At 43.3% G+C, this 24893-nt stretch overlaps 2 protein-coding genes across 3 annotated transcripts; one reads left to right on the forward strand and one right to left on the reverse strand.

Annotated features, from left to right (window-relative positions):
• The first annotated feature begins 2326 nt into the window (after window positions 1-2326).
• rcvrna (recoverin a) lies at window positions 2327-5679 on the forward strand. 2 transcript variants are annotated; one of them, XM_088007805.1, is made up of 4 exons: window positions 2327-3080; window positions 3921-4422; window positions 4589-4700; window positions 4788-5679. In XM_088007805.1, the coding sequence occupies exons 2-4, from the start codon at window positions 4042-4044 to the stop codon at window positions 4904-4906; spliced, it is 612 nt and encodes a 203-aa protein (XP_087863931.1). In that variant the 5' UTR covers window positions 2327-3080; window positions 3921-4041; the 3' UTR covers window positions 4907-5679. The 2 variants fall into 2 exon arrangements, with proteins under 2 accessions (XP_087863931.1, XP_014857953.1); XM_015002467.2 differs by lacking the exon at window positions 2327-3080 and having other exon boundaries at window positions 3243-4422.
• A 1607-nt stretch (window positions 5680-7286) lies between these two features.
• gas7a (growth arrest-specific 7a) lies at window positions 7287-24523 on the reverse strand. The gene is made up of 10 exons (XM_015002462.2): window positions 23604-24523; window positions 18391-18480; window positions 16381-16496; window positions 15270-15344; window positions 13722-13800; window positions 11599-11730; window positions 10416-10539; window positions 9736-9815; window positions 9444-9542; window positions 7287-8899 (listed from the first exon to the last, which is right to left on the reverse strand). Exons 1-10 carry the CDS (start codon window positions 23730-23732, stop codon window positions 8786-8788), a joined length of 1038 nt encoding a protein of 345 aa, XP_014857948.1. The 5' UTR covers window positions 23733-24523; the 3' UTR covers window positions 7287-8785.
• Window positions 24524-24893: the final 370 nt, after the last annotated feature.

A 24893-nucleotide genomic window follows, 5' to 3' on the forward strand; every position in this document is an offset into this window, starting at 1 on the left:
ATTTATTAACAAAAAAGAATAAGACTGCAACAAAAAATAATACAAAATCCATAAAACAAAGAACAGCAACTGAAGGAACCAGAGGAAAACTAGAAAATAACCGAGATTAGAAACCAGAGGAGCTAATCAAGGAGAAGTGGAAGCAGCTGAAGGAAAATCACAAGACATAATCTCAGATTAACGGAAATACTGAACAAAAAGAAACAATAATCTCAGGAAACAAGCAGAATGATAATAAATGAATAAACACAAAGATTAATGCAAATAAACAAGAAAACAGAAACAGCCATGAAAACAGGTGATAAATACAGCAGAGAAAAATAAAAACATAAACCCAACAGAAAAGCAGGAAATTTGATCACCTCACAATATATATACATATTAAAAAGTATAATTCTCAGTTTTTAAATACATTTTATTAAAAATAGTATGTCAAAAATAATTAATAACTGAATAATCAGTGGAAATTTTTTTATTTGCTTTACAGTAACTGATCCTGATGAGGACATCCGTTTTATGCAGCAGACATGAAGCTCCATCTCAGAAATGAGAAAATTAAAAACGGTACTCAGCCACACATTCCTTTGGACCGGAGTATATTCATTTAAAAAAATAATTTTCCCTTATTGTGCAACATTTTATCCTTTATTCTGTTCCTCTTTTATTTTTCTCTTGCTGTGACTCTAAAACACATGTGTCAAACTCAAGGCCCGCGGGCCACATGTGGCCCGCCATGCCATTTTATGTGGCCCTCCCAGCATTTTTATAGGCCGATGATCGACTTAAAATACGTTTTGAGCACGAATTGACTACAAACTACATCTCCCACAATGCATTCCGATTGTTACCAGCCAACATTACGGCTTCTCGCCACTAGAGAGCAGCAGAGTCACCTTAAGCTACTTATTGATTTTCCCAGCGAATGAAACTGAGACATCGACAAGCTAACATCAAAACGTCCAAGAAATGAAACATCGACTTACAAGTAAGACTGTGAATGAAGATGTGTGTGAGTTGGTGTCAGGGCGGCAGGTGGCGCTAGACTTTTTTGTTATCTGTTATATGAACCGACAACATAAAAAATAAAATAAAAATCGGTCATGTACTATTTTTATCCGTGAAATTACACTCAACATCGGCTATTTAGTCGCATTTTATGTGGTTTAGCTAATATTTACCGTGAATCTAGATCCCATCACAAATTAAGCAGATAAATGTATCTACATTTAAGCGACTTCACTTAAATTAATGTCACTTCACCCGCTGGGGTCTGAACGCACTTCCTCCTGGTTCCCGGTCTGCAGAAAACTCCGCCGCGTCCGCAGTGGTTGAGCAGCGGACTGCGCATGTTACAGTCTAATTAACTTTTGCACCGTCATTTATTTCCTCAAGATAAACTGCCTGCTCATCATATGGATTAACACAACGTTGCATTCTCTTTAGCTTTCTCTGGTCTGTAATGGAGACTAGAATTTAACGGCCATTTCAACCAAAGGTTTGTAATGCGCTTCCTAACCAGACGCTCCAAAGCGTCCGGTCCAGAACTCTTCAACTCGCCGTCAGCTCCGGTCAGAAAGACGCATTTAGTTCAGAGACCATGAGATGATATTCAGAAAGGATTTTTTTAATTAATTGATTTCAGTTGCCTCTGAGACTAAATCTTTGCGTAAAGTCTATAATGTCTGCCCATGTGACTTGTTTTTATTATTTGTTTGTTTACCTTTAAACACTGATTTAAATATTGTAATTTTTAAACTAAGCAGTAATTTTACATCCATGGAAACTCAAATGTAATATTTAAAATTTCAATACGTAAAATCAGTTATTTAACAATATGAGGTGTTTAATTTATTTTTAACATTGTATTTTTATATATTAATGCTGGGGGTGTTTTCCAGAGCTTCCATCTGCAGCTTTAGATGGTTCCTTCTCTAACACACCTGGACCATTGACTCATTCTAAGCCTCTACAGAACTGAATGAGGGAAGTCAACCTTTTGTCTGGGGTGTTTTAGCAGGGATGCCCTCCTGATCTGTACCGTCAATGTGGCCCGTTGAGGGGGGCCAATATGCTGAAGTGGCCCTCGGTGAAGTCGAGTTTGACACCCCTGGTCTAAAAGCTGCGATCACCTGTCTGTCACTTTCTGTTCAAAATGGGAAATGCACAGTTAATAACTGGACTGGACTGGGCTGGGCTGGACTGGGCTGGACTGAGCTGGACTGGACTGGGCTGGACTGGGCTGGACTGAGCTGAACTGGACTGGACTGGACTGGGCTGGGCTGGACTGGGCTGGACTGAGCTGGACTGGACTGGGCTGGACTGGGCTGGACTGAGCTGGACTGGACTGAACTGGACTGGGCTGGGCTGGACTGGGCTGGACTGAGCTGAACTGGACTGGACTGGACTGGGCTGGGCTGGACTGGGCTGGACTGAGCTGAACTGGGCTGGACTGGACTGGACTGGACTGAACACGCCTCTCAGGTCAGCATGTTTGCTTGTCTTTCCTTTTTTAAATTTAAACTCCAGGAAGTTCTGGCTCTAATTCCACATTACAGAACAAAAGTGTGAATAATTATTAGTGATGAAATAAGTAAAGAGTTGGATGTTTAAGGCCGTCAGTGTCGGATTATTCTGATGGAATAAAAGATTCATTTGTTTTAGGGATTTATCCAGGCTTTAAAATGCTACCAATAAGGCTGGAGGCATTGTGAGCAGAATATTGGTAAACTGGGTCATATCATTTAATAAATAGCCCTGAATGTTCCTTCTTCATGTTTTCCTCTGTAAATCATTTAAGACTTTATTCTCAAATCTTTCTGTCTGACCGTAATCTCTCATCCTCGTCCAGAATTCATCCGGGTTTCTTTAATGTTCTTCTGTTTTCTAGTTTCTTTAATTGCCTCCACTTGCTGCGGTTTTGGTGCCGCTGCAGCAGATGGCTTTACAATCTGGCCCCAGATTATTACAATGGAGACGTGGATAATCTCATCACATTGTGGACGCCAAGCGGGGCTGCAGGCCGGCCTCGGCTGCGTTGGGTCAGATCCTCGCTGACGTCCTGCTCCAGGATCAAACTGCAGGTCCGACTCACAGAAAACCATCTCGCCTCACGTCAGCGCAGAAAAACTCCCTTAACATTTGGTTTTCTCAGCCTGCGTCTTTATTTCACCGGCTGCGGCTAATTTCAGGACGAGATGTAAAGTTTAGACAATGAACCAGTTTCAGGAATGAGAAAAGACAAAAGAGAAAAGCAACATTTATTTTATCTGCAAGAAAACAAATACAACCAAATACACGAGTCAAGAAATGCAAAAAGACAACAACGTTTTATACAGGGAAATAAAATAACTTTCTGTTTCTCCTGACAACGTATTTTGATGAATCATAACGACGAGTAATCATAAAATATTCAGACTGAATTTAATCATTTATTATTTCTATTCCTTGTGCTTCTGATTCGGACCAAATGTTTCTGAGTGACTTCCTGACTGCAGATATTATGTACTGGCGTCACCCTGTTCCTTATTAAAGCCGACTGTGGCCATATTCTGTAAGCAGCTATGAAATGAAACCTCCTTTCAGACCAAAACACAAACAGCAGCCATTTAAAGGCAAAGGAAGCAGGCGGCTTGAAGTAACAGAATAACTCGATTCTTTCTGCAGTTTCTGATTAGCAGACAACTCCATGATGATTATTGATTTTCAAAATAAAACAGGAAATTAAGAAAATAAAATACATAAACATTCAAGATAATGGGAACAAATTCAAACTAGAAAAATAAGTAATAAAAAAGAAATCAAGTTTAAATTTAAAACATAAGACAATAAATATATATCTGGATTAGTTTGTCTCGGACTGCGGTGTGAATGTGTCTCCCAGTGAAGGTGTCATAACGCTGTGACGTGTTTATCCTCTTTAGGACAGCTGTCTGGATTTAGATAGTGATGACCATAATCTCATTTGGCAGCCAAGCAGAGAAACTCTGAGCTCTGCACACGTTCAGCCCTCAAACGCAGGAAAGGAGGAAGATCTGAGGCAGGATGGGGAACACCAAGAGCAGCGCCTTGTCCAAGGAGCTCCTGGAGGAACTCAAGTCCAACACCAAGTACTCCGAGGCAGAGCTGTGCACCTGGTACCAGTCCTTCCTGAAGGAGTGTCCCAGCGGGAAGATCACCAAGGAGCAGTTCGAAGGAATCTACGCCAGCTTCTTCCCGGGCGCCGACCCCACAGCGTACGCACGCCACGTTTTCAGGAGCTTCGACACCAACGCAGACGGCACCCTGGACTTTAAGGAGTACATCGTCGCTCTGCACCTCACCTCTGGAGGAAAGACTCTGCAGAAGCTGGAGTGGGCCTTCGCCTTGTACGACGTGGACGGCAATGGAACCATCAGCAAGAACGAGATCCAAGAGATCGTTAGGGTACTGAGGTCGCTTATTGTCTCACTTCAACCATTAACTATTCGCTGGCTAAAGCTGTGGGTCAACTTGTATCTGAGAGGCTGGAAATAGCAACTATCTCCTGATCTTTTTAAGGTCAAAGTTCAGATTAAGTTAATTGAAAACGCCCTGTGGTTTTCTCCTGCAGTCAATATTCAACATGATCCCAGCTGACGACCAGACGAAACTCCCTGAAGACGAAAACACTCCAGAGAAGAGAGCTGAAAAAATCTGGGCATTTTTCGGAAAGAAGGAAAACGGTACACTTCATTAAATCATTTCACTCTGCAGCAGCTTTTAGCGTTAAAAACCCATCTGAGACAGACATGTTGTTGTTTCCTTTGCAGATAAAATCACGGAGGGCGAATTCATCCAGGGAGTGATGGACAACAAGGACATCCTGCGCTTGATTCAATACGACGAACCTCAGAGAATCAAAGACAAGCTGAAAGAAAAGAAGCAATAATTCAGGAGCTAACTTCATGATTTAAGACTGTTGATCATCTATTTTTGTTTACCTTTTTATTTTGTCTGTTTATGTCTTTTCTTCTGTGAACTCTGTTCTGGTTACCAGCTAAAACAATGAATCACCTGGTGATAGTAACCAAGCCTGCAGCTTCCGATTAGCTAACGGGTAATTAATACGGGGCAGCCTTTAAATCCTGTTAGAGCTTTTATATGAAAACTTGTACAAACTTTGCAGTTTATGATGTTATTAAAAGTGATTAACTCTGTGTATTGGATATCTCACCCAGTTTAGCTTGTCTGCCTGCCATAATGCCTCCAGCTAATTACCGTTAGCGATCAGAGAGCTGCATGTTTTTTTCACACTTTGGTTCATTCATTAGCCTAATTGTGAAAAAGTCAGAACTAGAGCTTCTTATGTGGGGAATTAGGCTCAGGTTAACAGTCCGCCTGCATCAACCAATCCTATTAAAAGCTGAAGGTCAGTTGAGACACTCACGTATTAGCATGTGTGCTAAGAGTCCAGGCAGGATAATAGAGGCTTAACACGGGGGACAATACTTTGCTTGAATATGTATAATTTATACCTATTTCTAACGGCACAATTCATTTCTGTCTGAGAAATTAATTTATTTATTTATCTGTAATTTATCTAATAGAAATAAGTTAGAAAAAATATTAGCAGAAATCTGTTTACAGCAATAATTAATGTTCTAAAAACGTTTGCCTTTGAGTGTCATAAATAAATTTTCAGCCATTTGGATCTGTGGAGAATGTTGCAGTTTTTGCTTGGATTTGAATTTGAACAAAAAACTTTTCCAGGCTCCGCCCCCTCCCACTCTGCTGAGCTGTAGTTACCATGGCAACTATAAACTTGTTACTTTTTAAGCAGCGAGGTTCTGATTGGTTGTTCATTTATTGTTGAATCAAGCAAAGAAAATTTTGAGAGTTTATTTTTTGGAAATAAAAGCCATATACAACTCAGAAAACTGCGCCATACTTGGATGGTGTTGAATTTATTTCCGTCAAAGGCAGTAAAACGCAGGTTAGGGATCACAGCCAAGGGTTATTAGCTCCAAACTGGAAATACTTGTGACAGACTCTAAAAACTTAGGGCTGCCGAGTTTAAAAGCTCAAATATATCCTGATATGCATTAGTAAGTGGAAACACACAAAAAGAGAGTAATATCTAGCTTTCCTTAAAGTGGAACCAAGTTTAGCTTTCTGAAAATATTCCAGCAGTGGGTGGAGTCGATTGGCCCTTTGCGCATGACGTCACGCTCTCTGGAACTCCGCCCACTCCGCCATGACAGACGTTGAAACAACTCCCGTAAAGCTAGTCTAAAAGCAGACATCTTTGGCCCAACACCACTTTTATTTAGTTGATTTCAGTTTTAAAATGGTCACAGGATGCTGCGCGGTCAGCAAACAAACAAACTTGTCATTTTATTTTATAACCTTAAATGAAGAAGAATATGGTGGCGATGGATGGCAGTTGTCAGTCATAATGACCGTTAGCCCTCGGTGTAACCGCGGATTCGCAGCGAATATTTTTTAAAAGGTAAGAAGACAAACGTCCATGCACTTTATAAGTATGATTACAATATCAAATATAAGGAGAAGGTACATCTAACCATTAGTAGCCATGGAGACAGTGCCGCCCCGCCATGTGTGGTTTGAATTCAGGCAAAGTCTGTAATTTAATCAAGACGTCAGGAGGGAGGAAGAGCTAGCTGTTATCCACTTCTGAAACTCCCGCCATCTATGAGCCCCAACCAGGTGAGTTACACTCGCAGACAAATTACTTAGACTCGAACAAGCAGGAGCCATGAATAAACTGGAAAAAACAACTGGGAAACCAATTTCAGTTGCTCGGTTCGATATTCCCGTCCGTAATGGCGCTTAGGATGACTAAGTGACGTAGTCGCAGTGACAATGAGGGGCGTGGCCAGGTGTAGGGGCGTGGCCAGGTGTGGGGGCGTGGCCAGGTGTGGGGACGAACGGGCTGGGTTCAGGACGAAAGAAGAAGCCGTTTATGCTAACTTATAAACTTTGTTACAATATTTATCAAAAAAACAACTAGTGACAAACCTATTGAACTACATTTCAAAAATAATTTCTTTTTTCCATTGGTTAATTTTAAGTTATTTTTGTCTTTCAGGTTATTTCCAACAGTTCTCTCCATGTTTGTATCCAGATATTTCTAATACAGCATCTACTGTCAATAACACAGGACACAATAAAGTTATGGTTGGCTACAAAGGAGATGCACTGCACCTGCTGTCCTTGCAAACAGCATATAATTTCATTTTTAAATTCATCTGATGGAACATTTCTACAATCCCGACTTCCCTGTAGCGTTATGTAATGACACTGCACCGTTTAATTTTCAGAGAGGAGATTTATTTTGTACACTGCATTCCTCGGTTCACGATCGGGACAGAGGTCACGAATGATCAAAACATTCTGAAACACTGGATTTAATGTAAACAGTCACCACACAGGCCAGTTAGGTCAACCGTTACGTCATCATCAGACTCCTATCAGGAACATTTAGTTGGAACGTAACAACATTTAGTGCACAACACTGACGCACGACGATGAAACCTCTACAACAAATACACTACCAAAGCCTGCACGTGTAGCCAGGTGGGATGAAAACAGGATCGTTTTCCTCTTCTTCACAAAACTAAGAATGTATATTTAAAACATTAGTTTACATTTATCTTTCATCAAAATATTTTTTGTGCCTTGCAGTTGAATTAAATGAGCAAATAAACCAAAGACATAGAGACCAGAGGAAATGTGAAGACGACAGAGAAATGCACACGTAAACCGACTCTACATGCAAACGGGGATCTGATGGGCTTCGTCTGACTTGGTGCTGCAACTGGATCCACCCAATCTAGAAATGCATAATCGAATCGTCTGTTGATCAGCACACAAATTGATCAATTTAGCTTTTTGCTGCTCAACACCACCGTAAAAATATTCCCTGCACATTTACCAAAAATAAACAACGTTGTAGAGTGTAAACACCTCGCCTGCCTGAACATCTGCAGATCTGTCAAAACGTTTCACAGCAAAATACATCTAACCAGTATCTACAAATGTACACTGATGCAGAGAATATATCAAGGACATTCCAGGTATAGAAACTGAGAGGCACTAAAAGGTGTTTCGTGTAACTTGGACCACCTTTTCCTGCAGACTGGATCCCAATCGGACCCGGGCCTGAATTTGATGTTGGGAGCTGAATTTCCGTTCCAAGCGCTGGACGCTCTGAACATGTGAGGATGCTGGATATTAATGCTGAACGTTTCTGTTGTAGAAAGAGCCTAAATTAAAAACACAGATCACCTTGTGCAAATTCAATGAGCTACACAAAACCACCAGCATGAGGCATGGAGGGTCAGACATGCATTTCCACCGAAATGAACCAGGAAGAAATATGAAAATATATTCATCATCAAACCTCATTCAGTTTCAGAATCTGTATCTAAAATAAAGTTAACATCCACAATAAGACTGTAGCTTTCTTTCTTTTTGTTTGGTTAGCACAAAATGGAAACAAGTTGATCGAAGCTAAATTTAAGATTTTAAAGAACATAGATTTTTTTTCATATATATATAATTTACAACAGGTAAACAGCAGAGTACGCTATATGGCATTCAGTAAGCTAATGCTTTAGTGACGGGTGAAGTTTAGGAGGAACATGCTGGTTCTTTGATCCGTTTGTTTTCCAGGACTGCGTTCGATCTTCCCTCGTTGTGATTAAAGTCAGAGCTCAGCAGGCTGCACATGCACCGTCCGCCGACTGGGCCGCTCTCAGGCTATCGGACCCGGTGACACTGAGAGCAGGTCGGAGGGTATCCGGGCCTAAATGTCCAGATCCACAGGCCGAACCTCGCCAGTTTTGTTCTCTTTCACCCACAGCTCCCTGTCTTTGGCTGGATCCATGCTCTGCAGCAGCTGGTCCACCGGCTCCACCGTCTGGAAACAAAACAGCCGTCATGCAGCTTCCTTACAGCTAAAAAAGACATTATTCTTTTTTCCACTCCGTATTCAGTCTATAATGTTCATAAATCTACTTTTTGAATTTAATCTCAGTAGAGATCCACTGAGATCATCTAACCAAAACAAAAAGTAGTTTTTAAAAATGATTTCATGATTTAGGGAAAAATATCCAAAGAAATTATGTGAGAAAGTCACTTAAGTAGAACCTGACTGACAACATGAAGTAGGCTTGATATTTTTAAATTAATGAAATCATTTGATTCTGAATAAATCTTGACCATATAAATTCAGACATTTTTCTTATTTTATGAAAACTGAATGGATGTAAAAAATAATAAAATCATATTCCTGATTGATTTCTCACAGATGATATTGATTTATATTTTAACATTAATTCAGTTTAATGTCGCATAAACAGGCTGCAACTGTTTCTGCGACATTAAACAAAGACTCTGACTTTGAGTTTCCAAAGAGGTTCATCTGAGGGTTCATGACTGTAGAAAATGGAGAAAGGACGCACGCTCTGGTTGAACATGTCTGTTTCGTGCCGCAGGGTGGTGTACTGACGCAGGTGCTGCTGAACCCATTCGACCCGCTCCACCTCCAGCCTCTCCAGCTCCTGCAGAGGAACCAGCGAGAAGAAACGGCTAAACATCACAAAATGATCCGAGTCCCACAGGCAGACGGAGCAAGTCATGACATCGTCTCCCCTGAGTAACCATGGAAACGAGGTTTGACTCGCATTAATGAGTGAAAATTAGATGTTTGTAATGAAAACATGAGCCGTTTTGAACCAGGAAGTGACACGTTACCATGCTGGTTGTAACCATTTCCTCAAACCACTTGGACTGAGTCTGATTGTAGAGATCCAGACAGCGCATCAGATCATCTCCTGTCAACGATTAGACACGAATAAAAGCTCAGATTTAATAACTACTTAAGTTATTTATGTCTACAAACTAACGGTTTCCATTTGTCTGTAATGCCTGTAATAACCACCAGGGGGCACCAAGAAACCACTTCTCACAAAGTCTGCAGCCGAGTCAGTTAAATTTAACATAAAGCAAATATATCAGGACAACTTTATACCATTTTTATTGAAAGATTGAATTAAAACATCAGAGCAACTCAGTAAAACATCAAACATGTGATCATTTCTTTATCCTCCATTAAATCTGTTGAAAAAACACAGCTAAAGGAGTCGTTTTTGTTTTTCTAAATAAAAATGGATCATTTTTTTCCATTTTGATTTGATATATTTACATTTTACATACTAAAAACTTTAGCTTTGCACTAAATTTCTGACAATCAGGTCAAAGTGGCAGACACTGAAAACAGAAAAGTTACTGATGTTTATGGAAACTGGTTTAGTTCAACTAAACACATTATATCAGAAGACATTTCTGATGGAAATATCAAACAGTGAAGGGATTTATTTCCCTTACAACAACAGATTGATTCAGAAATTGACAAACGACCTTTGACCTCTGACCTGCCTGTGTGGATTTCCGTCTCGCCTTCTTTATGTCCTCCTCTGTCTTGTTGCTGAGTTTGATCTCCAGCTGCTGCGTCTTCACCTCCAGATCCTTCTGTCGGTCAGCCAGGGCTTTACGAGCCTATGACACACACACACACACACACACACACACACACACACAGATGAACTCTCCCTGTGTTTACTTAAAGAACTGATACTTGTTCAGGTTTAGCATCAGGAAAAGCTCAGCTAACGTCTCTGCAGACCCCACACATGTTGGACACAAACTGCTTAGACTTTAATCTTCAAGCCGGCGCTACAGAGACGCTTTCTTCCCCCAGACTGTGTCTTAGATAAATACTTAACTAGGCCTGGAACAATTAATCAGATTAATCATGAATAATTGATTAGTGAAATAAATGTCAACTACTTCAGTAATCAATTAATCGTTACTTGGAGTATTGAGACAAAAAACGGTTAATACAGTCAGAGCTCTAATTAAGCCAAAACTGTTAAAAAATATTAACATTTTTGCCTAACCTTCATTGTCTGTAAATATTTTCTAGTTTTAGCTTCACCTGGTTTAAACACTGTAGATACAGAAGTTTCTTAAGTGCCTTTTGCATCCAGTTATTAATAAGTTAATCTAGTTAATAATCACATCTCTACACTGTATTGCTGTCAGTTCAGTGCAAAGGTCTGATTGTCTTGAAGTTAGACAGAGTTTTAAGCTGCAGATGATTCAGTTTTGACTAAAAGAATAAAGTTTCTCCATTTTAGGCAATAAAATGTTTTTATTTAAAAAAGGAACCAAATTATTTGTTCATTTTCATCTTTTGATGTATTTCTAATTTTGTACACTAGACTGACACCAGGCATATTTGCACTAATTCAACCTCAAATACAAAACAAATATACAAACATCATAATTCACCAGTTATTTCTGCAGATTTCCATAAACCTTCAGGAAACTCAGTGAACCTGCCAGACATGAAGGCTGAAGAAGCTCTGCTTGTTTTTCTCCTGCTGGTTGGAATAACAGGAGGCCATGCGGCTGCCGCCCACCACAACATGCCGTGAAAATACCAGGAGAAAAACAGAAGCAGCTTCCATTCATGAGCTGAATCAGCAGGTGGGAGGAAGACGCATCGAGTTGACTCGGCCGCCTGCTTCAGTCGTCTCTCTGCCTCCTGGTTACCTTTTCCACGCCGGCGAAGCGGCTGGCCAGCTGCTTCCTCAGGTCGGCGATGTGGTGATCGTACTTCTTCAGATCCTTCTTGAAGTTGTCGCCTCTGAACGTCAGCAACGGTTTCTCTACCTCCGTGTGCAGCTGCAGAAACAAAGAATGTTGTATTATTAATATGAGCTTTCTGCCTTATTAGAAATGGAGTCTGACCCTGAATAAACCTCCAAATGCATATTAGAAATGACTCCTCAGATTGGCAATGAATTCACAATAAAAGTGATTTATTGTTGCACATTATTTAGTTTAATGTTGCATTCCAGTCTTTTAAAACCAGCTATAAACCTGATTGATGAGTAATTTAATTCTTGGTTCCTCTATAAATGGGTCAAATCATTTTGAAGCTTTAAACTTATGTCACTCTTTGCAAATTATGATTATTTTTGTTCTTTGCACCATATGCCCCAAAAATGCAGAAAAGTTGAGTTATAGTTATAATTCACTATTAAAGTTTGGAATCAGAATAAATGTATCTAAAGCCGTTTTCCTGACAGTCCGGTGGACTCAGTTCAACCAGAACTCCACCATCTGCTCCACCTCCAGCTGCTGTGGTTCTGCTCCAAACCAACCTGTTCCCCTCCTGGCCTGTGGGGGCGCTGCACCAAGAACCACTGAAGGAAACGACACAAAAACCTCTGAAGACGCTGAGAGCAACTTCCGTCTTCACCAGATGGAAACAAGATGGAGATTTTAGCGGTTGGAGGATTTCTCTTTAGTCTTTGAGTAAAGACCAGGAGCCAATTCTGCTGCTAGAGCTAGGCTAGTGTGTTTGTTTTGGTTGAATTTACCCAGAATGCCCTGCACTGTAGTTCACTTCCTGCTTTTGGAGCAGTCTCTGGTCCGCTTGGCGTTCACAGTATTCAAACCGAACCAGAGTTCACTTCAACTGAACCCAGAACGAGGTTTGGAGGACCAGAGTTAGCTTAGCATTCACACCTCACCTACCGAACCGGACTTTAAAGGAAAACGGACTGCAGTCGGATAAAAGCGGACTGACCAGGGCTGGTGGGAATGAACCCTAAATGTTTGAAGGTAAGTTTTTCATTTTACTGTTTCTTGTTAAAGGTGGAGGAGTCATGAACAAATGCATCGTTAGTTTCTAATCAGAAATCTATTACTGAAGGCACTCCTATAATCCGTCCTGCACCATTGTTGTGCAGAAAGCTTATGATGTGCAGCAGCAGAGCTCTGAATGCAGCTCTTATTAAAACTGAGAGCAGCAGCTTGATAAGACTCTTCACCGGCCGCCGGACCAAGTGGAGCAGGTTGGGGTCATCCCGCATCGCCCTGGGTCTGGGCCTGTCACAACACGCAGCTAATTAATTAGCCAGTAGGGGGTGGGGGGTTCAGCCCCTCTGGTTTTGATTTCTGCATCACTGGGAATCAGACCCTGGAATGGGTTCCTTTCTTTAGCAGAAAATAAACCTGAGGATGTGGCTGGATGGACGACATTCTGTCAAACTCTGTATGTATGAATATGAAAAGCTTCACATGCGAGCAGATATCAGACCTCATGTCATGGAGGGTTTAGGAGTTTCCACACCGTTACGGCGTCAAAGTTTCCATCCAACATTTCCTGATGAGCGTAATGCAGTGACCTGAGTTTCTCTGCTGCATTCAAAAAATACTTTACTGATCCCAAAGGGAAATTACATAAAAGGGCAGCACAGTGCTGCACACTGACTGTCAGCTGGCTTAAAGGAAGGAAGCCACACTTATCCCTCCCTTATGAAACAGGTAAAACAGAAAAAGAAAGATATTCTGAGAATAATGCAGTTAAACACATCACTGTTACTATTTTTCCTTTGGTCTGTGTATCAAATTGAATTGAACAGCAACAATATGGAATGGACAAAGTTGTAGCAATAATAGCAATCAATATTGTTTTAGAAGCAGCATGAATTATTGTAGCTTCTGTCTTTTAATTCAAAGTAGTTGGATCATATATCATATTTCTCTCATGATTATCATACCTCATTCAGACATAATCTAGTCTGTGTTGTTAAATTTAGTCTCTGTTTACGGTTGTTTCTAATTTCTTTATTTAATCTGAAATCTGAGTGGATGAAGGAAATGACCTTGTTGGAGAACTTGAGGTGAACTTCAGCTTCATCATGGAGGCTCTTCTTCAGCTGAGTCCAGGCCTCTCCCAGAGTCCTGAGGAAACATCCGCATCGTGGATGGAGTATTCATGGAATATTACAATAAAACTCAACAACTTTACAGCTAAATACCAAACTAAAACACAACAACTTTCTCTGACTTCTCCGCGCCGCAGAGGATGGAGGGTGAATGAATTTTAGAACGTTAGGAAAAGATTCAAGCATTTAAAATGTGAACAGTTAAATGAACTTCCTGCTCTGCAGTTAAAACTCCATCATCTGATTAAAACTTGATTCTCTTGTTTCTCTGCTGTAATCAAAACTTGGCCGGTTTTCAGTTAATTTGTCACATTTCATATCATTTTCTGCCAGTTGTGGTTCAATAAGCAACACTCTGACATATTATAAAAATAATTTAAAAATAACGACACTAGGTGATCATCCATCAATCCATCCAGTTTTTATATTTTTGTGTAAATGTAAATGCACCTGAATTTCCCAGCTGAGGAACTAGAAAGTTTATTTTATTGTGTTTTTATGCAGTGATCGGCCAGACAACACAGAAACCTCGGCACATGCGCCGAGCAAATAATATGAAACCGCGTGTTGATGCGCGTATCACTTTAAGGAAAACCACGTGACCGATGCAGTTCCTGTGTTTGGATGTGACCGCGCCAAATTGTATTGACGAGGGAGACACGTTTGTGGGTTTTGTTGGATGGAGATATCTATTTTTCTACCTTTAAACCCCGTGGCCAGCGTAACATTAGCATGGCAGCGAGCAAGGTGTTAGCTTCGCTCGCTGCGTTAGCTTCGCTCGCTGCGCTAGCTTCGTTCGCTGCGTTAGCTTCGCTCGCTGCGCTAGCTTCGCTCGCTGCGTTAGCTTCGCTCGCTGCGTTAGCTTCGCTCTCTGCGTTAGCTTCGTTCGCTGCGTTAGCTTCGCTCTCTGCGTTAGCTTCGCTCTCTGCGCTAGCTTCGTTCGCTGCGTTAGCTTCGCTCTCTGCGTTAGCTTCGTTCGCTGCGTTAGCTTCGCTCGCTGCGTTAGCTTCGCTCTCTGCGTTAGCTTCGTTCGCTGCGTTAGCTTCGCTCTCTGCGCTAGCTTCGTTCGCTGCGTTAGCTTCGCTCGCTGCGCTAGCTTCGCTCGCTGCGTTAGCTTCGCTCGCTGCGTTAGCTTCGCTCTCTGCGTTAGCTTCGTTCGCTGCGCTAGCTTCGTTCGCTGCGTTAGCTTCGCTCTCTGCGTTAGCTTCGCTCTCTGCGCTAGCTTCATTCGCTGCGTTAGCTTCGCTCTCTGCGCTAGCTTCGTTCGCTGCGTTAGCTTCGCTCTCTGCGTTAGCTTCGTTCGCTGCGTTAGCTTCGTTCGCTGCGTTAGCTTCGCTCTCTGCGTTAGCTTCGCTCTCTGCGTTAGCTTCGCTCTCTGCGTTAGCTTCGCTCGCTGCGTTAGCTTCGCTCTCTGCGTTAGCTTCGCTCTCTGCGTTAGCTTCGCTCTCTGCGTTAGCTTCGTTCGCTGCTCTGTCTCCCACTCACCCTTCCTCCTGCGCTGCCAGCGGACTCAGCGACAGCTTGGACAGGTTTTTGGCGTATTCCTCCTCGATCTTTATCCTGACACACAGACATGAAGATGTCAGCTGACTGGACAAGAAAAACCTTCAAGACAATTTAAAAAGCAGAAGATAATGAAGCTGGTTGTGAGTTTTACAGAGCGTCTGTTTCTGTTCTCATGTTTCTGCCCTTTACCTTCACGTTTACACCTGAATGACTCAGCCTCCTGCTCTCTCCCAGGCGCTAAAGGTCAGGAAGGGAAATTAGCTTGAAGGATTCTTAAGAAACACTGGCTTTCAGCTTTCAGCATGCTCAGTGTCATTTTCCACCACAAAGAGCAGAAAGTGGAAAAAAGGTGACTTCAGTTGGAAACAATTACAGCGCCTTCCAACAGCTTGGATTTTCTCATTTTATCAAGTTAAAATGAAAAGTTCACTGCATTTTACTGGAGTTTATGTAAAATCATACATGGGTTTTAAATGTCAGCTTTTAAATGTCTGTTTGCATTCAGCCCCAGGTTCTCTGATGCCCTTAAATAAAATCCAGCCTGTTACTTTAAGGCAAATCAGGGATGAAATGCTGGAGGAGTTTAAATCAAAGTTCAGTTCTGAAACAAAAACCCAAGCAGAGAAAAATCTCATCGATCTGCCAGCAGGAATACGACACGAATGCAAACCTACGAGACCTGGGCTGTGATTTAACAAAACGCAAAATTAGACGAGCAATAAGGTTTCTTATAGATATACTAACTGCAAAAAGATTTAACATAAACGTCCAGATTTGCCAAGTTAAGCAGAAATGTGAGATTACAGATTATGATAGATTAAGAGCCAAACTTCCCCTCACTATGATTTGATATGTAAAGAATGAGAATATTTTTTTAAATATCTTCTTTTCCTTTGCTTCACATCTGTTCTGTATTCTGAGTTGGTTTATCACATAAAATTAAACATGTCAGCGCTGCTGGTTCTGACCTGGTCAAACGTTTCAGGGGTTTTAGGAAACTGCATTTATTAAAACGTCTCTGTTCCCGCTGTGGGAACGTTTCTGTGCCTCAGACGTCACGGATTCAGCCAGCCGCCCGTAAAGCCCTTACCTCTCGTGGATGAACTCAGCCATCTCCTTCTGCAGCTGTTTCCCCTTCAGCTGCTTCTGCAGCAGGACCTCGAAGCCCGTGACGTGGGCGGCCCCCTGCGGGTCCTTCCTGTCGGCCTGCGGACAGAGCAGAGCACCGGCTGCATGAGCGGAGCGGCGGAGCATCACGGGATTGGTCAGAGGTGAGTCAGAGACGCTGAGAGCTGTGATTCATCCTGACTGAGAGGCCGCGCGTCGGCGTTCACACGTCAGCCGCTGAGGGCCGCTTCGCTCAGCCTCTCATGTCAAACGTGTTTGGATGGCGTGTGGCAGCCATGTTGCGCTCGGTGACAGCGCGCGTGGGACCGAGGCGTCAGGTCAGCGAACGGACAGGAAGTCATCAGGAGGAGGAAACGCCGAGTTTCAGTCAGAAATCTGATTTATTTGGGGTTGAAACAGTAAAATCAGATGAAAACTGATTCATGCAGAAACCGTGGATATAATCCACTTTAATCTGCATCAGGCTACAGAGATTCTTTCAAACAGAAACTGTTAACGGTTGTAAAATTACATTTTTGAGATTAAATTTGTTTTGTTGGAGAAGAAAAAAAGACATTTGCAGCAAATTGATAGGAGTTTCAGGCTGAGCGGTTTGAACCTGACGGGTCCAGCAGTGAGTCACGTTATGGATTAGCTGATCTGTGGAAGATCAATCCACTCACTGGATTATCGGCTCCTCTACGAAGCAGAAACATGATGAAGAGGGCTTATGCTGCCGATAATAATCTGTTAAAATAACAGCAAATTCTCCTGTTACACCAACAAACAAGTTATTTTAATACAAAGTAACAGAGTCAGTAAGATTTTTATAACTGCTTTTAGGATATTAGACTTTTTCTCAGGAGATGCCATGGAATTTAGCTCTAAACTTTGACTAGGCCGTGGGAAATGTTTAATTTTCTGCCTTATTTTGTTGATTCAGATCGTCAGTAGATTTCTGAAGGTTTTAGTTTGAAACTAAATTATATTATAATTATTTAGAGCTGTTCAGGAACAGTAACTCCAGAGCATGATGCTGCCACCGCCATGTCCAAACTTTGATTTGTCTTCATCAGACCCAAACAAAGTTTGTTTCTGAGTCCAAGCAGACAGAAATGAAGTGGACTTCCTGTGAGTCCTCCGTTAGCTTCCTGCCATCAGGTCTGGATTTAATGACGTCACTTTGGCCCAGATTAACCGTCAGGAAAATCCTCTCAGCCAAACTGTTTCAGGTCAGATGGAGAAACAGGAAAAATGTGCATGAAGCAGGATTTACTTTAATAATCTGCAGACTAATACAGATAATTACAGCTGTTTTACTTTCAGATTTGCCCTTAAAATGTTAATTTTTAGTAGAATTGTGCTGAAAAACGTCAGTGGAGCCTGACTGGGACGATGCAGCGATGAATTATTTTATTCTTTCTGTTTTTTATTTTTGTGATGTAACCAATTACAGAATTAATTACATCATATAAATGGTCATAACTAGTATTTTATCTAATATTTTACATATTAGGAGAATAAAATAAGTTTTCATGAAGAGGTTCAACTATTTCTCTGTTTTCACTTGTTTCTCTGTTCATAAAGATATAAAACTGGCAGAGGATGAAATATTTTTTCCTGCTGCCTTTGTAAAATAATCATTAAATAAATCATGTTATTACACAGGATGCAGTTGATTTTTGTGTATTTTTTAGTTAAACTTTTCTTCACATAGTTATGAGTGTCTTCTGGTTAAAATCTGAGCTTGTTGATCCTGATGATCTCCAAGCAGCTCATATTTACTGGAGTTTGTTTCAGCCTCCATTTGAACTGGGAGCTGTGGGTGTGTGTCAGGCCATCAGCTGCTGCTGTGATGTTTACACACAGAGCTGAAGTTGAGTGGAGAAACGCTAAATTAGGCAGAAATGGAGCAAAGCAGCTGCTGCGGTTCAGTTTTCAGCTGACTTCCTTCCAGGTTTCTATATCGGGACGAGTCGCTCCAGAAACTCACCCAGAAATAATCGCAGTAGCTCCATTCGTTGGGCTTGAGGAGCTGCTGCTCCGGACCTTCTCCTGGCAGTGGGAACGTCACGCAGTTTATCTGCAACCACACAAGCACACGTCAGGCTGGACACAGACGGCTGAAGGTCACGCTGCAGAGGAGCCTAAAGGTCACCATGAGAGTGTTGACCTGAGGGAGCCACATCGTTTCTGCATGTAAACAGTCCGCCTGAGTCCAGCCTCCTCGCGCTGCAGTGTCTTCAATTATTCTCGCAGCTGCAATTATGTAATGCTGCCATCTGGGATCCCCCAACCCAGCATGTCAGGCTGGGACACGCAGACGGGACGCTTCACCCACAGACACACAGGAACTCCCTGATTCACCGTGCCAATACTGTGCTGCAGCTGCAGCTGGAGATGCTGCTGCTACTGCAGCTGCTGGAGATGCTGCTGCTACTGCAGCTGCTGCTGGAGATGCTGCTGCAGCAGCAGCTGCTTCTGGAGATGTTGCAGCAGCCATGCTGCTGCAGCAGCTGCTGTGCTGCCTAGAGACAAATATCTGACTCATTCCAGCTGCTTTCATCTTCTGCTCACATCTCAGATTAAATCACAACAGGGATTTTTTCAAACAGAGTTTTTTGCTCTCGGATGTTTACTGAAACGCTGATATTGGAAAACTGGAGAGATTGTTTACTTGAAGCAAAGCAGAAGATTCCCACTGAAGGCGTCGGAGGAAGCGAAGCTGATTTAAAAGCAGCAGAAGCAACAAGAAATCAGAGATAATTAAATTTGAACATGTCGTCGACGTGTCCTCCCAGCTCAGCAGGAAATCTTCACTGAGCTTCTCAGACATCAGATCAGCACCAACTGAACTCATACAGAGAACATTTATCATCCACAGGATAGTTAATTATTGTGTTGATGAGGAAATGTTTTAGTTTGCAGCTGAAAATCAAACATTTGTTGGCAAAATAAATCATTTGCTTGCTTATAATATTTAGCTAAATATTTATCTTGAGGCTAAATATAAATAGCAGGAATTTATACAGAGATTTGCAATATCCAGCTTTTATTTTGATAGTACACTTCTGATGAATTCGCATATTAAGAAAAAATGTTTTTTTTCTTACTGAATCTTTAGTTTGGAGGTAAATATTTAGTCTACAAACTAAATATTAAGCTTGTTAATTAAAAGTTTAGTGTAAAATTATGACATAAATATATGAACGAAAAATGAACCTGATTTTTCCTCTAACAGGCTAAATAACCCAAATTATTGCTGTTAATTCTTGGCTGTAACTTTTCAAACAGCAGATCATTTATCGCATTTAAAGCTGCAGATTTTCTCCACAGCTGAAACCCTCGGACGTTTCTGAGGTGCTTCAGCTGCCATCGATGTTAAATGTGTTGTCATTTTGTAGATTTATAATAATCTGATCAGCAGAAGCGCTGGGGAAGCTGCCCGTAGCGATCCGGCCGCCTCTCTCCTCTCTGCTCCGACTTCCAGCAGCTCATCCTGCTAACAGCATCTGCTGTTTGTCATAATGAGCGAAGCTTTAATGCTGCTTTGTGCACAACATTAAACTTCGCTAGATATGAGCCAATTAGCTCTCCTCCAAGCTGCATGTAAACAGTAAAGGATGATTAGGTATTAATGTCTGTTTGGTTTCCAGCAGCTGTATTACAGGATCTCTGGCTCTGGTTTTTCACAGCTGAAGCAAAGCTCCACAGACAGACAGCAGAGATCGTCCTGCCTGTTATGTAAGCGTTGATATAAAGAGGAAACGCGCAGAGCGGCGATCTGAGGCAGCGGCGGAGTGATGTACCGACCGGTCGCCTTGTTCATTTTCTGCCTCAGAGATCACACTGATTGTCACGGCTCCAGATTTTCTATTACAGCGCCTCAGCATCCATCAGCAGCGCTGCTTTCTCACACCGAGCCGCTCGTCCACAGGGAGCCTGTCTGCCTAACTTGCGCCTTTATGGCCTGTTATTGCGGCGCTGCGGGGGGCTGGGGATTAAATATTAATCCAGATTACCTTTGTGACCCAGTGTGTAACAGATCCGCCCAAAAACTCTGGATGCGCTGCAGCTTTTCATGTTTGAACAAAGCAGATTTGTTTGGCCAGTGGGAACATTTTGTCTTCACTCAGCGCTTCGGAGCCGTGTGCCTCAGGTGAGCGAGGCTGCTGCTTATTACACGTTTCACTTCTGATTCATTTATTTGCTGAATAGAGAAAAAAATCATGACAGAGTCGTGGAGGAAATGGCCCGTGAGAAATGTAAAAACGACGTGTTGGCGGCCATTTCTGAGCAGGAATTTCAGCAGACGAGGTTCAGGAAACGGCTACTGTTGCTAAGCAACAAATTACTTTGTGGTAAAATATCCCCTCCCTGCCTCCACAATCTACCTTCAGTAACAAAGCAACTAAACTGCAAATGGGATGGTTTCTGGTTTCAGTACTGAGACTGACACACTGTCGATGAGGCAAAACATTATGACCACTGACAGGTGAAGGAAGGACTCAGATCATGTCCTTTTCGTGACGCCTGGAACTCGTGAGGCAGCAAGTGAACATTTTGTCCTCCATGTGGATGAGTTGAAGGCAGGAACAACAGGCAGCGCACGGACTCAGCTGGGTCTCACCGAGTCCAAAGCTGAGGGATTTTCTGTGGTCTGTCTGTGGAAAGGCCAACAAAGGGCCGATGATGAACCAGAGGCATCGAAGAGGAGCTGCTGCAGCTGGAACTGATGGATGAAACGAGGTGGGAACGAAATGTGTCAGAACCGTCGGTTTGTTGTCATGAAAACCTGCAGACCTTTCTGGACCCGCCTGTGTTCAGGGAGGTGGGAAAGACAAGCCGGCGGAGGCAGCATGATGGTTGGGGAAATGTTTCTCCATCGTCAGGTCTCGCTCCGCCCCGTTAATGTCTGGGTCGGTTCCAGTCGGGTTGGGTCTGTGTGTTCCTCACTATGGACTGCATCTCAGAAATCTGCCGGTGGATTTGTTCCTTCGGTTCTGCTGTAATTGATAGAAGGTTTTGGATCTCAAGGTTTGGCCATAAAATTATACATTTTCCAACTGCTTTGGTCTCGTTGCGGGTAGAAAATGGCGGCTGATGATGTTGACTGAGGCGTAAATCCACCAGGAAATCACCGAGTCCAGTCTGGTGCCAATCAAATCAGTTTTCCATCTCGTTCCATCCAGAGGTGGTTCTAAAAAATGTTGAGGAACCACACTGGATCCGCAAACAGAGACTGATCTGCCTGTGGAAGAGCTGGATACAGCCGGCATGGAGAAGGAGCTGCTGAATCTCTGATCCAGGAAAGTTTTAGCAAGCACAAGAATCTGCTGCCAACGTCACGGATCCAGGCAGACCAGAACTCCTGGATGCATCAGCTCACTGCATGTCGTCATAATTTACTGCAAACAAACGCTGAAGCAGTTTGGTTATGGTGTGAACGTGATCCGACCTCGATCCGGATCCAGGTCTAACCCACAAGATGTCCACTGATTTATGTTGGAGCAAACAAACTAGTTAACGATGATTTAAAGACGGTTCCTCACAACGTCCTCAGATAATCTTTGGGAACCAAAGGGAAACATCTGACCAACAGAGACTGAATCTTTTTCTGTGTGGAAAGAAACTGAACCACCTGAAAAAAATCAACAAACTCGGCAATAGATTCTGACCAATGTGAGAAAAAACCCTGAGACTTTCTGGTAACAAACACCAGGAGGAGACTGCAGCCTCTCCTGGCGTCACGCGTTGGGTTAGCAGCTGTTTCTGCAGTTATTGTCACTTTTAGATTTAGTGTTTCTGATTGTAACTCCACTGAGTTCATGCCAAGAGCCTGGCATAAAGGACTGACATGTGGAGAAACTGTTCCTGTACGGTGGAGGAGTCGGGATGCTGTGGGCTCGATTTTTCTCCTTGAAACACAAAAACCTGATGAGCTTCAATACTAAACAGAAAATGTTTCGTCTGAGTCCCAGAAGAAATGCTGTGGGTTAGAGGAATACGAGTCGACCTGTAAGATTATAGGAGAAGTTTGGTAAGAAGAGCCAAGAACTGATGATTTGGTGAGGAAACCCTGGATTGTTCCCAACTCGGTGAATATAATTACTTAACGGTTTCATCTTTGTTGGGTCTTGACGGTACAGGACGTTCTATGGTTCTTTGACGTTACTGTTAATTTGAGTACAGATTTTAATCCTCAGTCCATCCTCAGCTGACACTGACAGATCCTCATTACTTCCTTCCAGTTTTTGCCTCTGCCTTTTTTCCCAGAATGCATCAACAGGTTGAGCCGAACGCCGGCGATGGTCGGCTCTGAAGGCTGAAACTCCGTCAGGCGGTTCGCACACTGAAGGTGAAAACAAGGTTGCAGAGCAGCTGCTTCCCTCTGATGTGTGAAGAATCCTGCATGGGTCCATTTCGCCATCCGTCATGGCTGTGTGCGTCTCCATGACGACTGTGGCTGGGTTGTGTAATGCAAGTTTCTCTGTGGTGAACAAAAAGAAACCTCTGGAGGGCGTCACAGATTGACTCGCTGTCACCTGTTTTCCACCGGAGGAGGACGGACGGGTCTGGATCAGATCGGCCCAAACGCCGCGGCGTCTCCCTCCTTCTCTTGTTGTTTTCCATCTGAACAACCGTTAATCACTGCTTTTGCTTTTGTCACCATGGAAACTGGACTTGCTGCATCCCTCGCAGGTCTGGGTTTTTTCTTTCACAATGCCCGTCCACAGCGGTCAGCCGAACATAAGGCAGAACCCACACCTCCCACCGATCCCCATTACAGGCTGGGAGGTTACATAACCCGCTGCTCTGTCTGAACGTCTGGAGACAAACAGAACCTCTCAGAAACCAGTCCGGCTCTGGAGCCTCTGGGCTTCCAGCCTCACCTGCACCGGTTACATCTGAAGCCCTTCACAGCGAAACCCAGAAGGGAGAAACAGAGATCAGTTTACCTGACAGGCTCTAAAAATACCACCAGGTTCTGCAGCAGCTTTTTGTTCCTCGACTAAAAACATCGATGAGGGTTTTCAGGGTTTAAATTCACATTTGATCACCTTTCAATCGATCAAACACAAAATAAATGACGGGGAACCCCAGATCTGCGCTGCTCCTTAAAGGCTCATCATGGGATGTCAACAGATGAGAGGAAAATGAAAGCAGAGCAGGAATGGGGGCTCGGTTCGGGTCTGGAGTACTCACTGTGATCTTGGTCTCCTTGACCTCGGTGATCTGCCTCTTGGCCGGCGACACGGAGCCGGGGGGCTGCGGGGCGAGACAGGACGGATCATCAAAACTCTCCTCTGTGTCAAAGCTGGCTTCCATCATCATCCCGCTCACCTCCTCCTGCTGCTCTGCTCTGGGAAAGCCTCGCTCCGCTCTTTCCCTCCACACACACACCGAGACTGCCTTCCAGTCTCACACGCTGCAGCGCGACTGGAGAGGAGCGGAGTCGTGTTGTGGGGAGGGGGAGAGGGATGCTGAGGAGGAGGAGGGCTGCAGAGGGAATGTGACGAAGTCTAGCCTCCGGTTAAGCTGCTGTCACTAAAGTTTACGGGAAGGAAAATCTCCCCCATCGCCCAGATCTCCAGCACCTTGCCTCCACCACGCGCCGCCCCTTATGGGAGTGAAGACCACTGAGCTGCAGGTGCTGGAGAAAAGGATCTGTGAAGCGCTGGTGACTGAGGCTGCGTGTGTTTGAGCTCCTGAAGGGTTAAACGTGACGCTGGAAGATGCAATGTGCTTTTCCTTTCCTGCACTGATCTGACATCCTGACCCAAACACAGAGGACCGAGCGACGCCTCACCTTTGCCGTGCAAAACATGGCGGCCGGCCGCTCCTACCGCCACATGCCCAGAGTTTCCGCCGATCCGACTTCCCGCCGTTCCCAACGTGAAATCTGACTTCGGTCGTCCTGTTTACCGGCAGACTCTGCCATGTGGAGCCTAAACCTCAGCCGCCCGACTGTCCGTCCATCGATTCGCCTGCTTGTGATCGCCCGGCGGGGCCTCGGCCCAGGGGGAGTCGGTCACGAGGGTTGGCATGAATTGGTGTTGGCCCAGGTTCATGTGAGCAGCGGGAGCGGCAGAGATGCTACTGAGATCCGAAAGGCTTTTCACACGATGAGCTGCTCTGATGATTTACACTGAAGGTTGGAAACGTTGAGGGCTGTTAATGTAATAAAGCCTCGTTTTCTCCTCTCCACCGGGTGTAAATGCAAATAAAAGTCTTTCTGAACAGCCTGGAGCGAGACGCTCAGATTTTCTCTCAGGTTTTTATTTTGCAGGCATCCCTTCCTATCATGCAGTGCAGAAGACTTGGTTTCCCTTTAACACGCCACAGGAAGTTAACCATGATGCTGATGAGGGAAATGACTCAAACTGGTGCACTTTATAGGAAGACATTGATATTCTGAAGGTAAAATAAAATGTTTGGCTTTCTCCCCCCTTACAGATGAAGTTCAGACCATAAATCTGCAGAATCCCAAACCTA

This window comes from Poecilia mexicana, unplaced genomic scaffold, assembly GCF_051168715.1.
Source record: "Poecilia mexicana isolate PSO_F unplaced genomic scaffold, ASM5116871v1 scaffold_8, whole genome shotgun sequence".
NCBI classification, from domain to species: Eukaryota; Metazoa; Chordata; class Actinopteri; order Cyprinodontiformes; family Poeciliidae; genus Poecilia; species Poecilia mexicana.

Excerpts from the sequence above, each read along its gene's own strand:
- rcvrna (XM_088007805.1), top strand. The coding sequence starts at position 4,042 with ATGGGGAACACCAAGAGCAGCGCCTTGTCCAAGGAGCTCCTGGAGGAA. Across the intron at positions 4,423-4,588 it reads AGATCCAAGAGATCGTTAGG|TCAATATTCAACATGATCCC; the intron begins GTACTGAGGTCG and ends TTTCTCCTGCAG. Across the intron at positions 4,701-4,787 it reads TTTCGGAAAGAAGGAAAACG|ATAAAATCACGGAGGGCGAA; the intron begins GTACACTTCATT and ends TTTCCTTTGCAG.
- gas7a (XM_015002462.2), bottom strand. The coding sequence starts at position 23,732 with ATGATGATGGAAGCCAGCTTTGACACAGAGGAGAGTTTTGATGATCCG. Across the intron at positions 18,481-23,603 it reads TCAAGGAGACCAAGATCACA|ATAAACTGCGTGACGTTCCC; the intron begins GTGAGTACTCCA and ends GTGTGGTTGCAG. Across the intron at positions 9,816-10,415 it reads ACGGAAATCCACACAGGCAG|GAGATGATCTGATGCGCTGT; the intron begins GTCAGAGGTCAA and ends AATCGTTGACAG.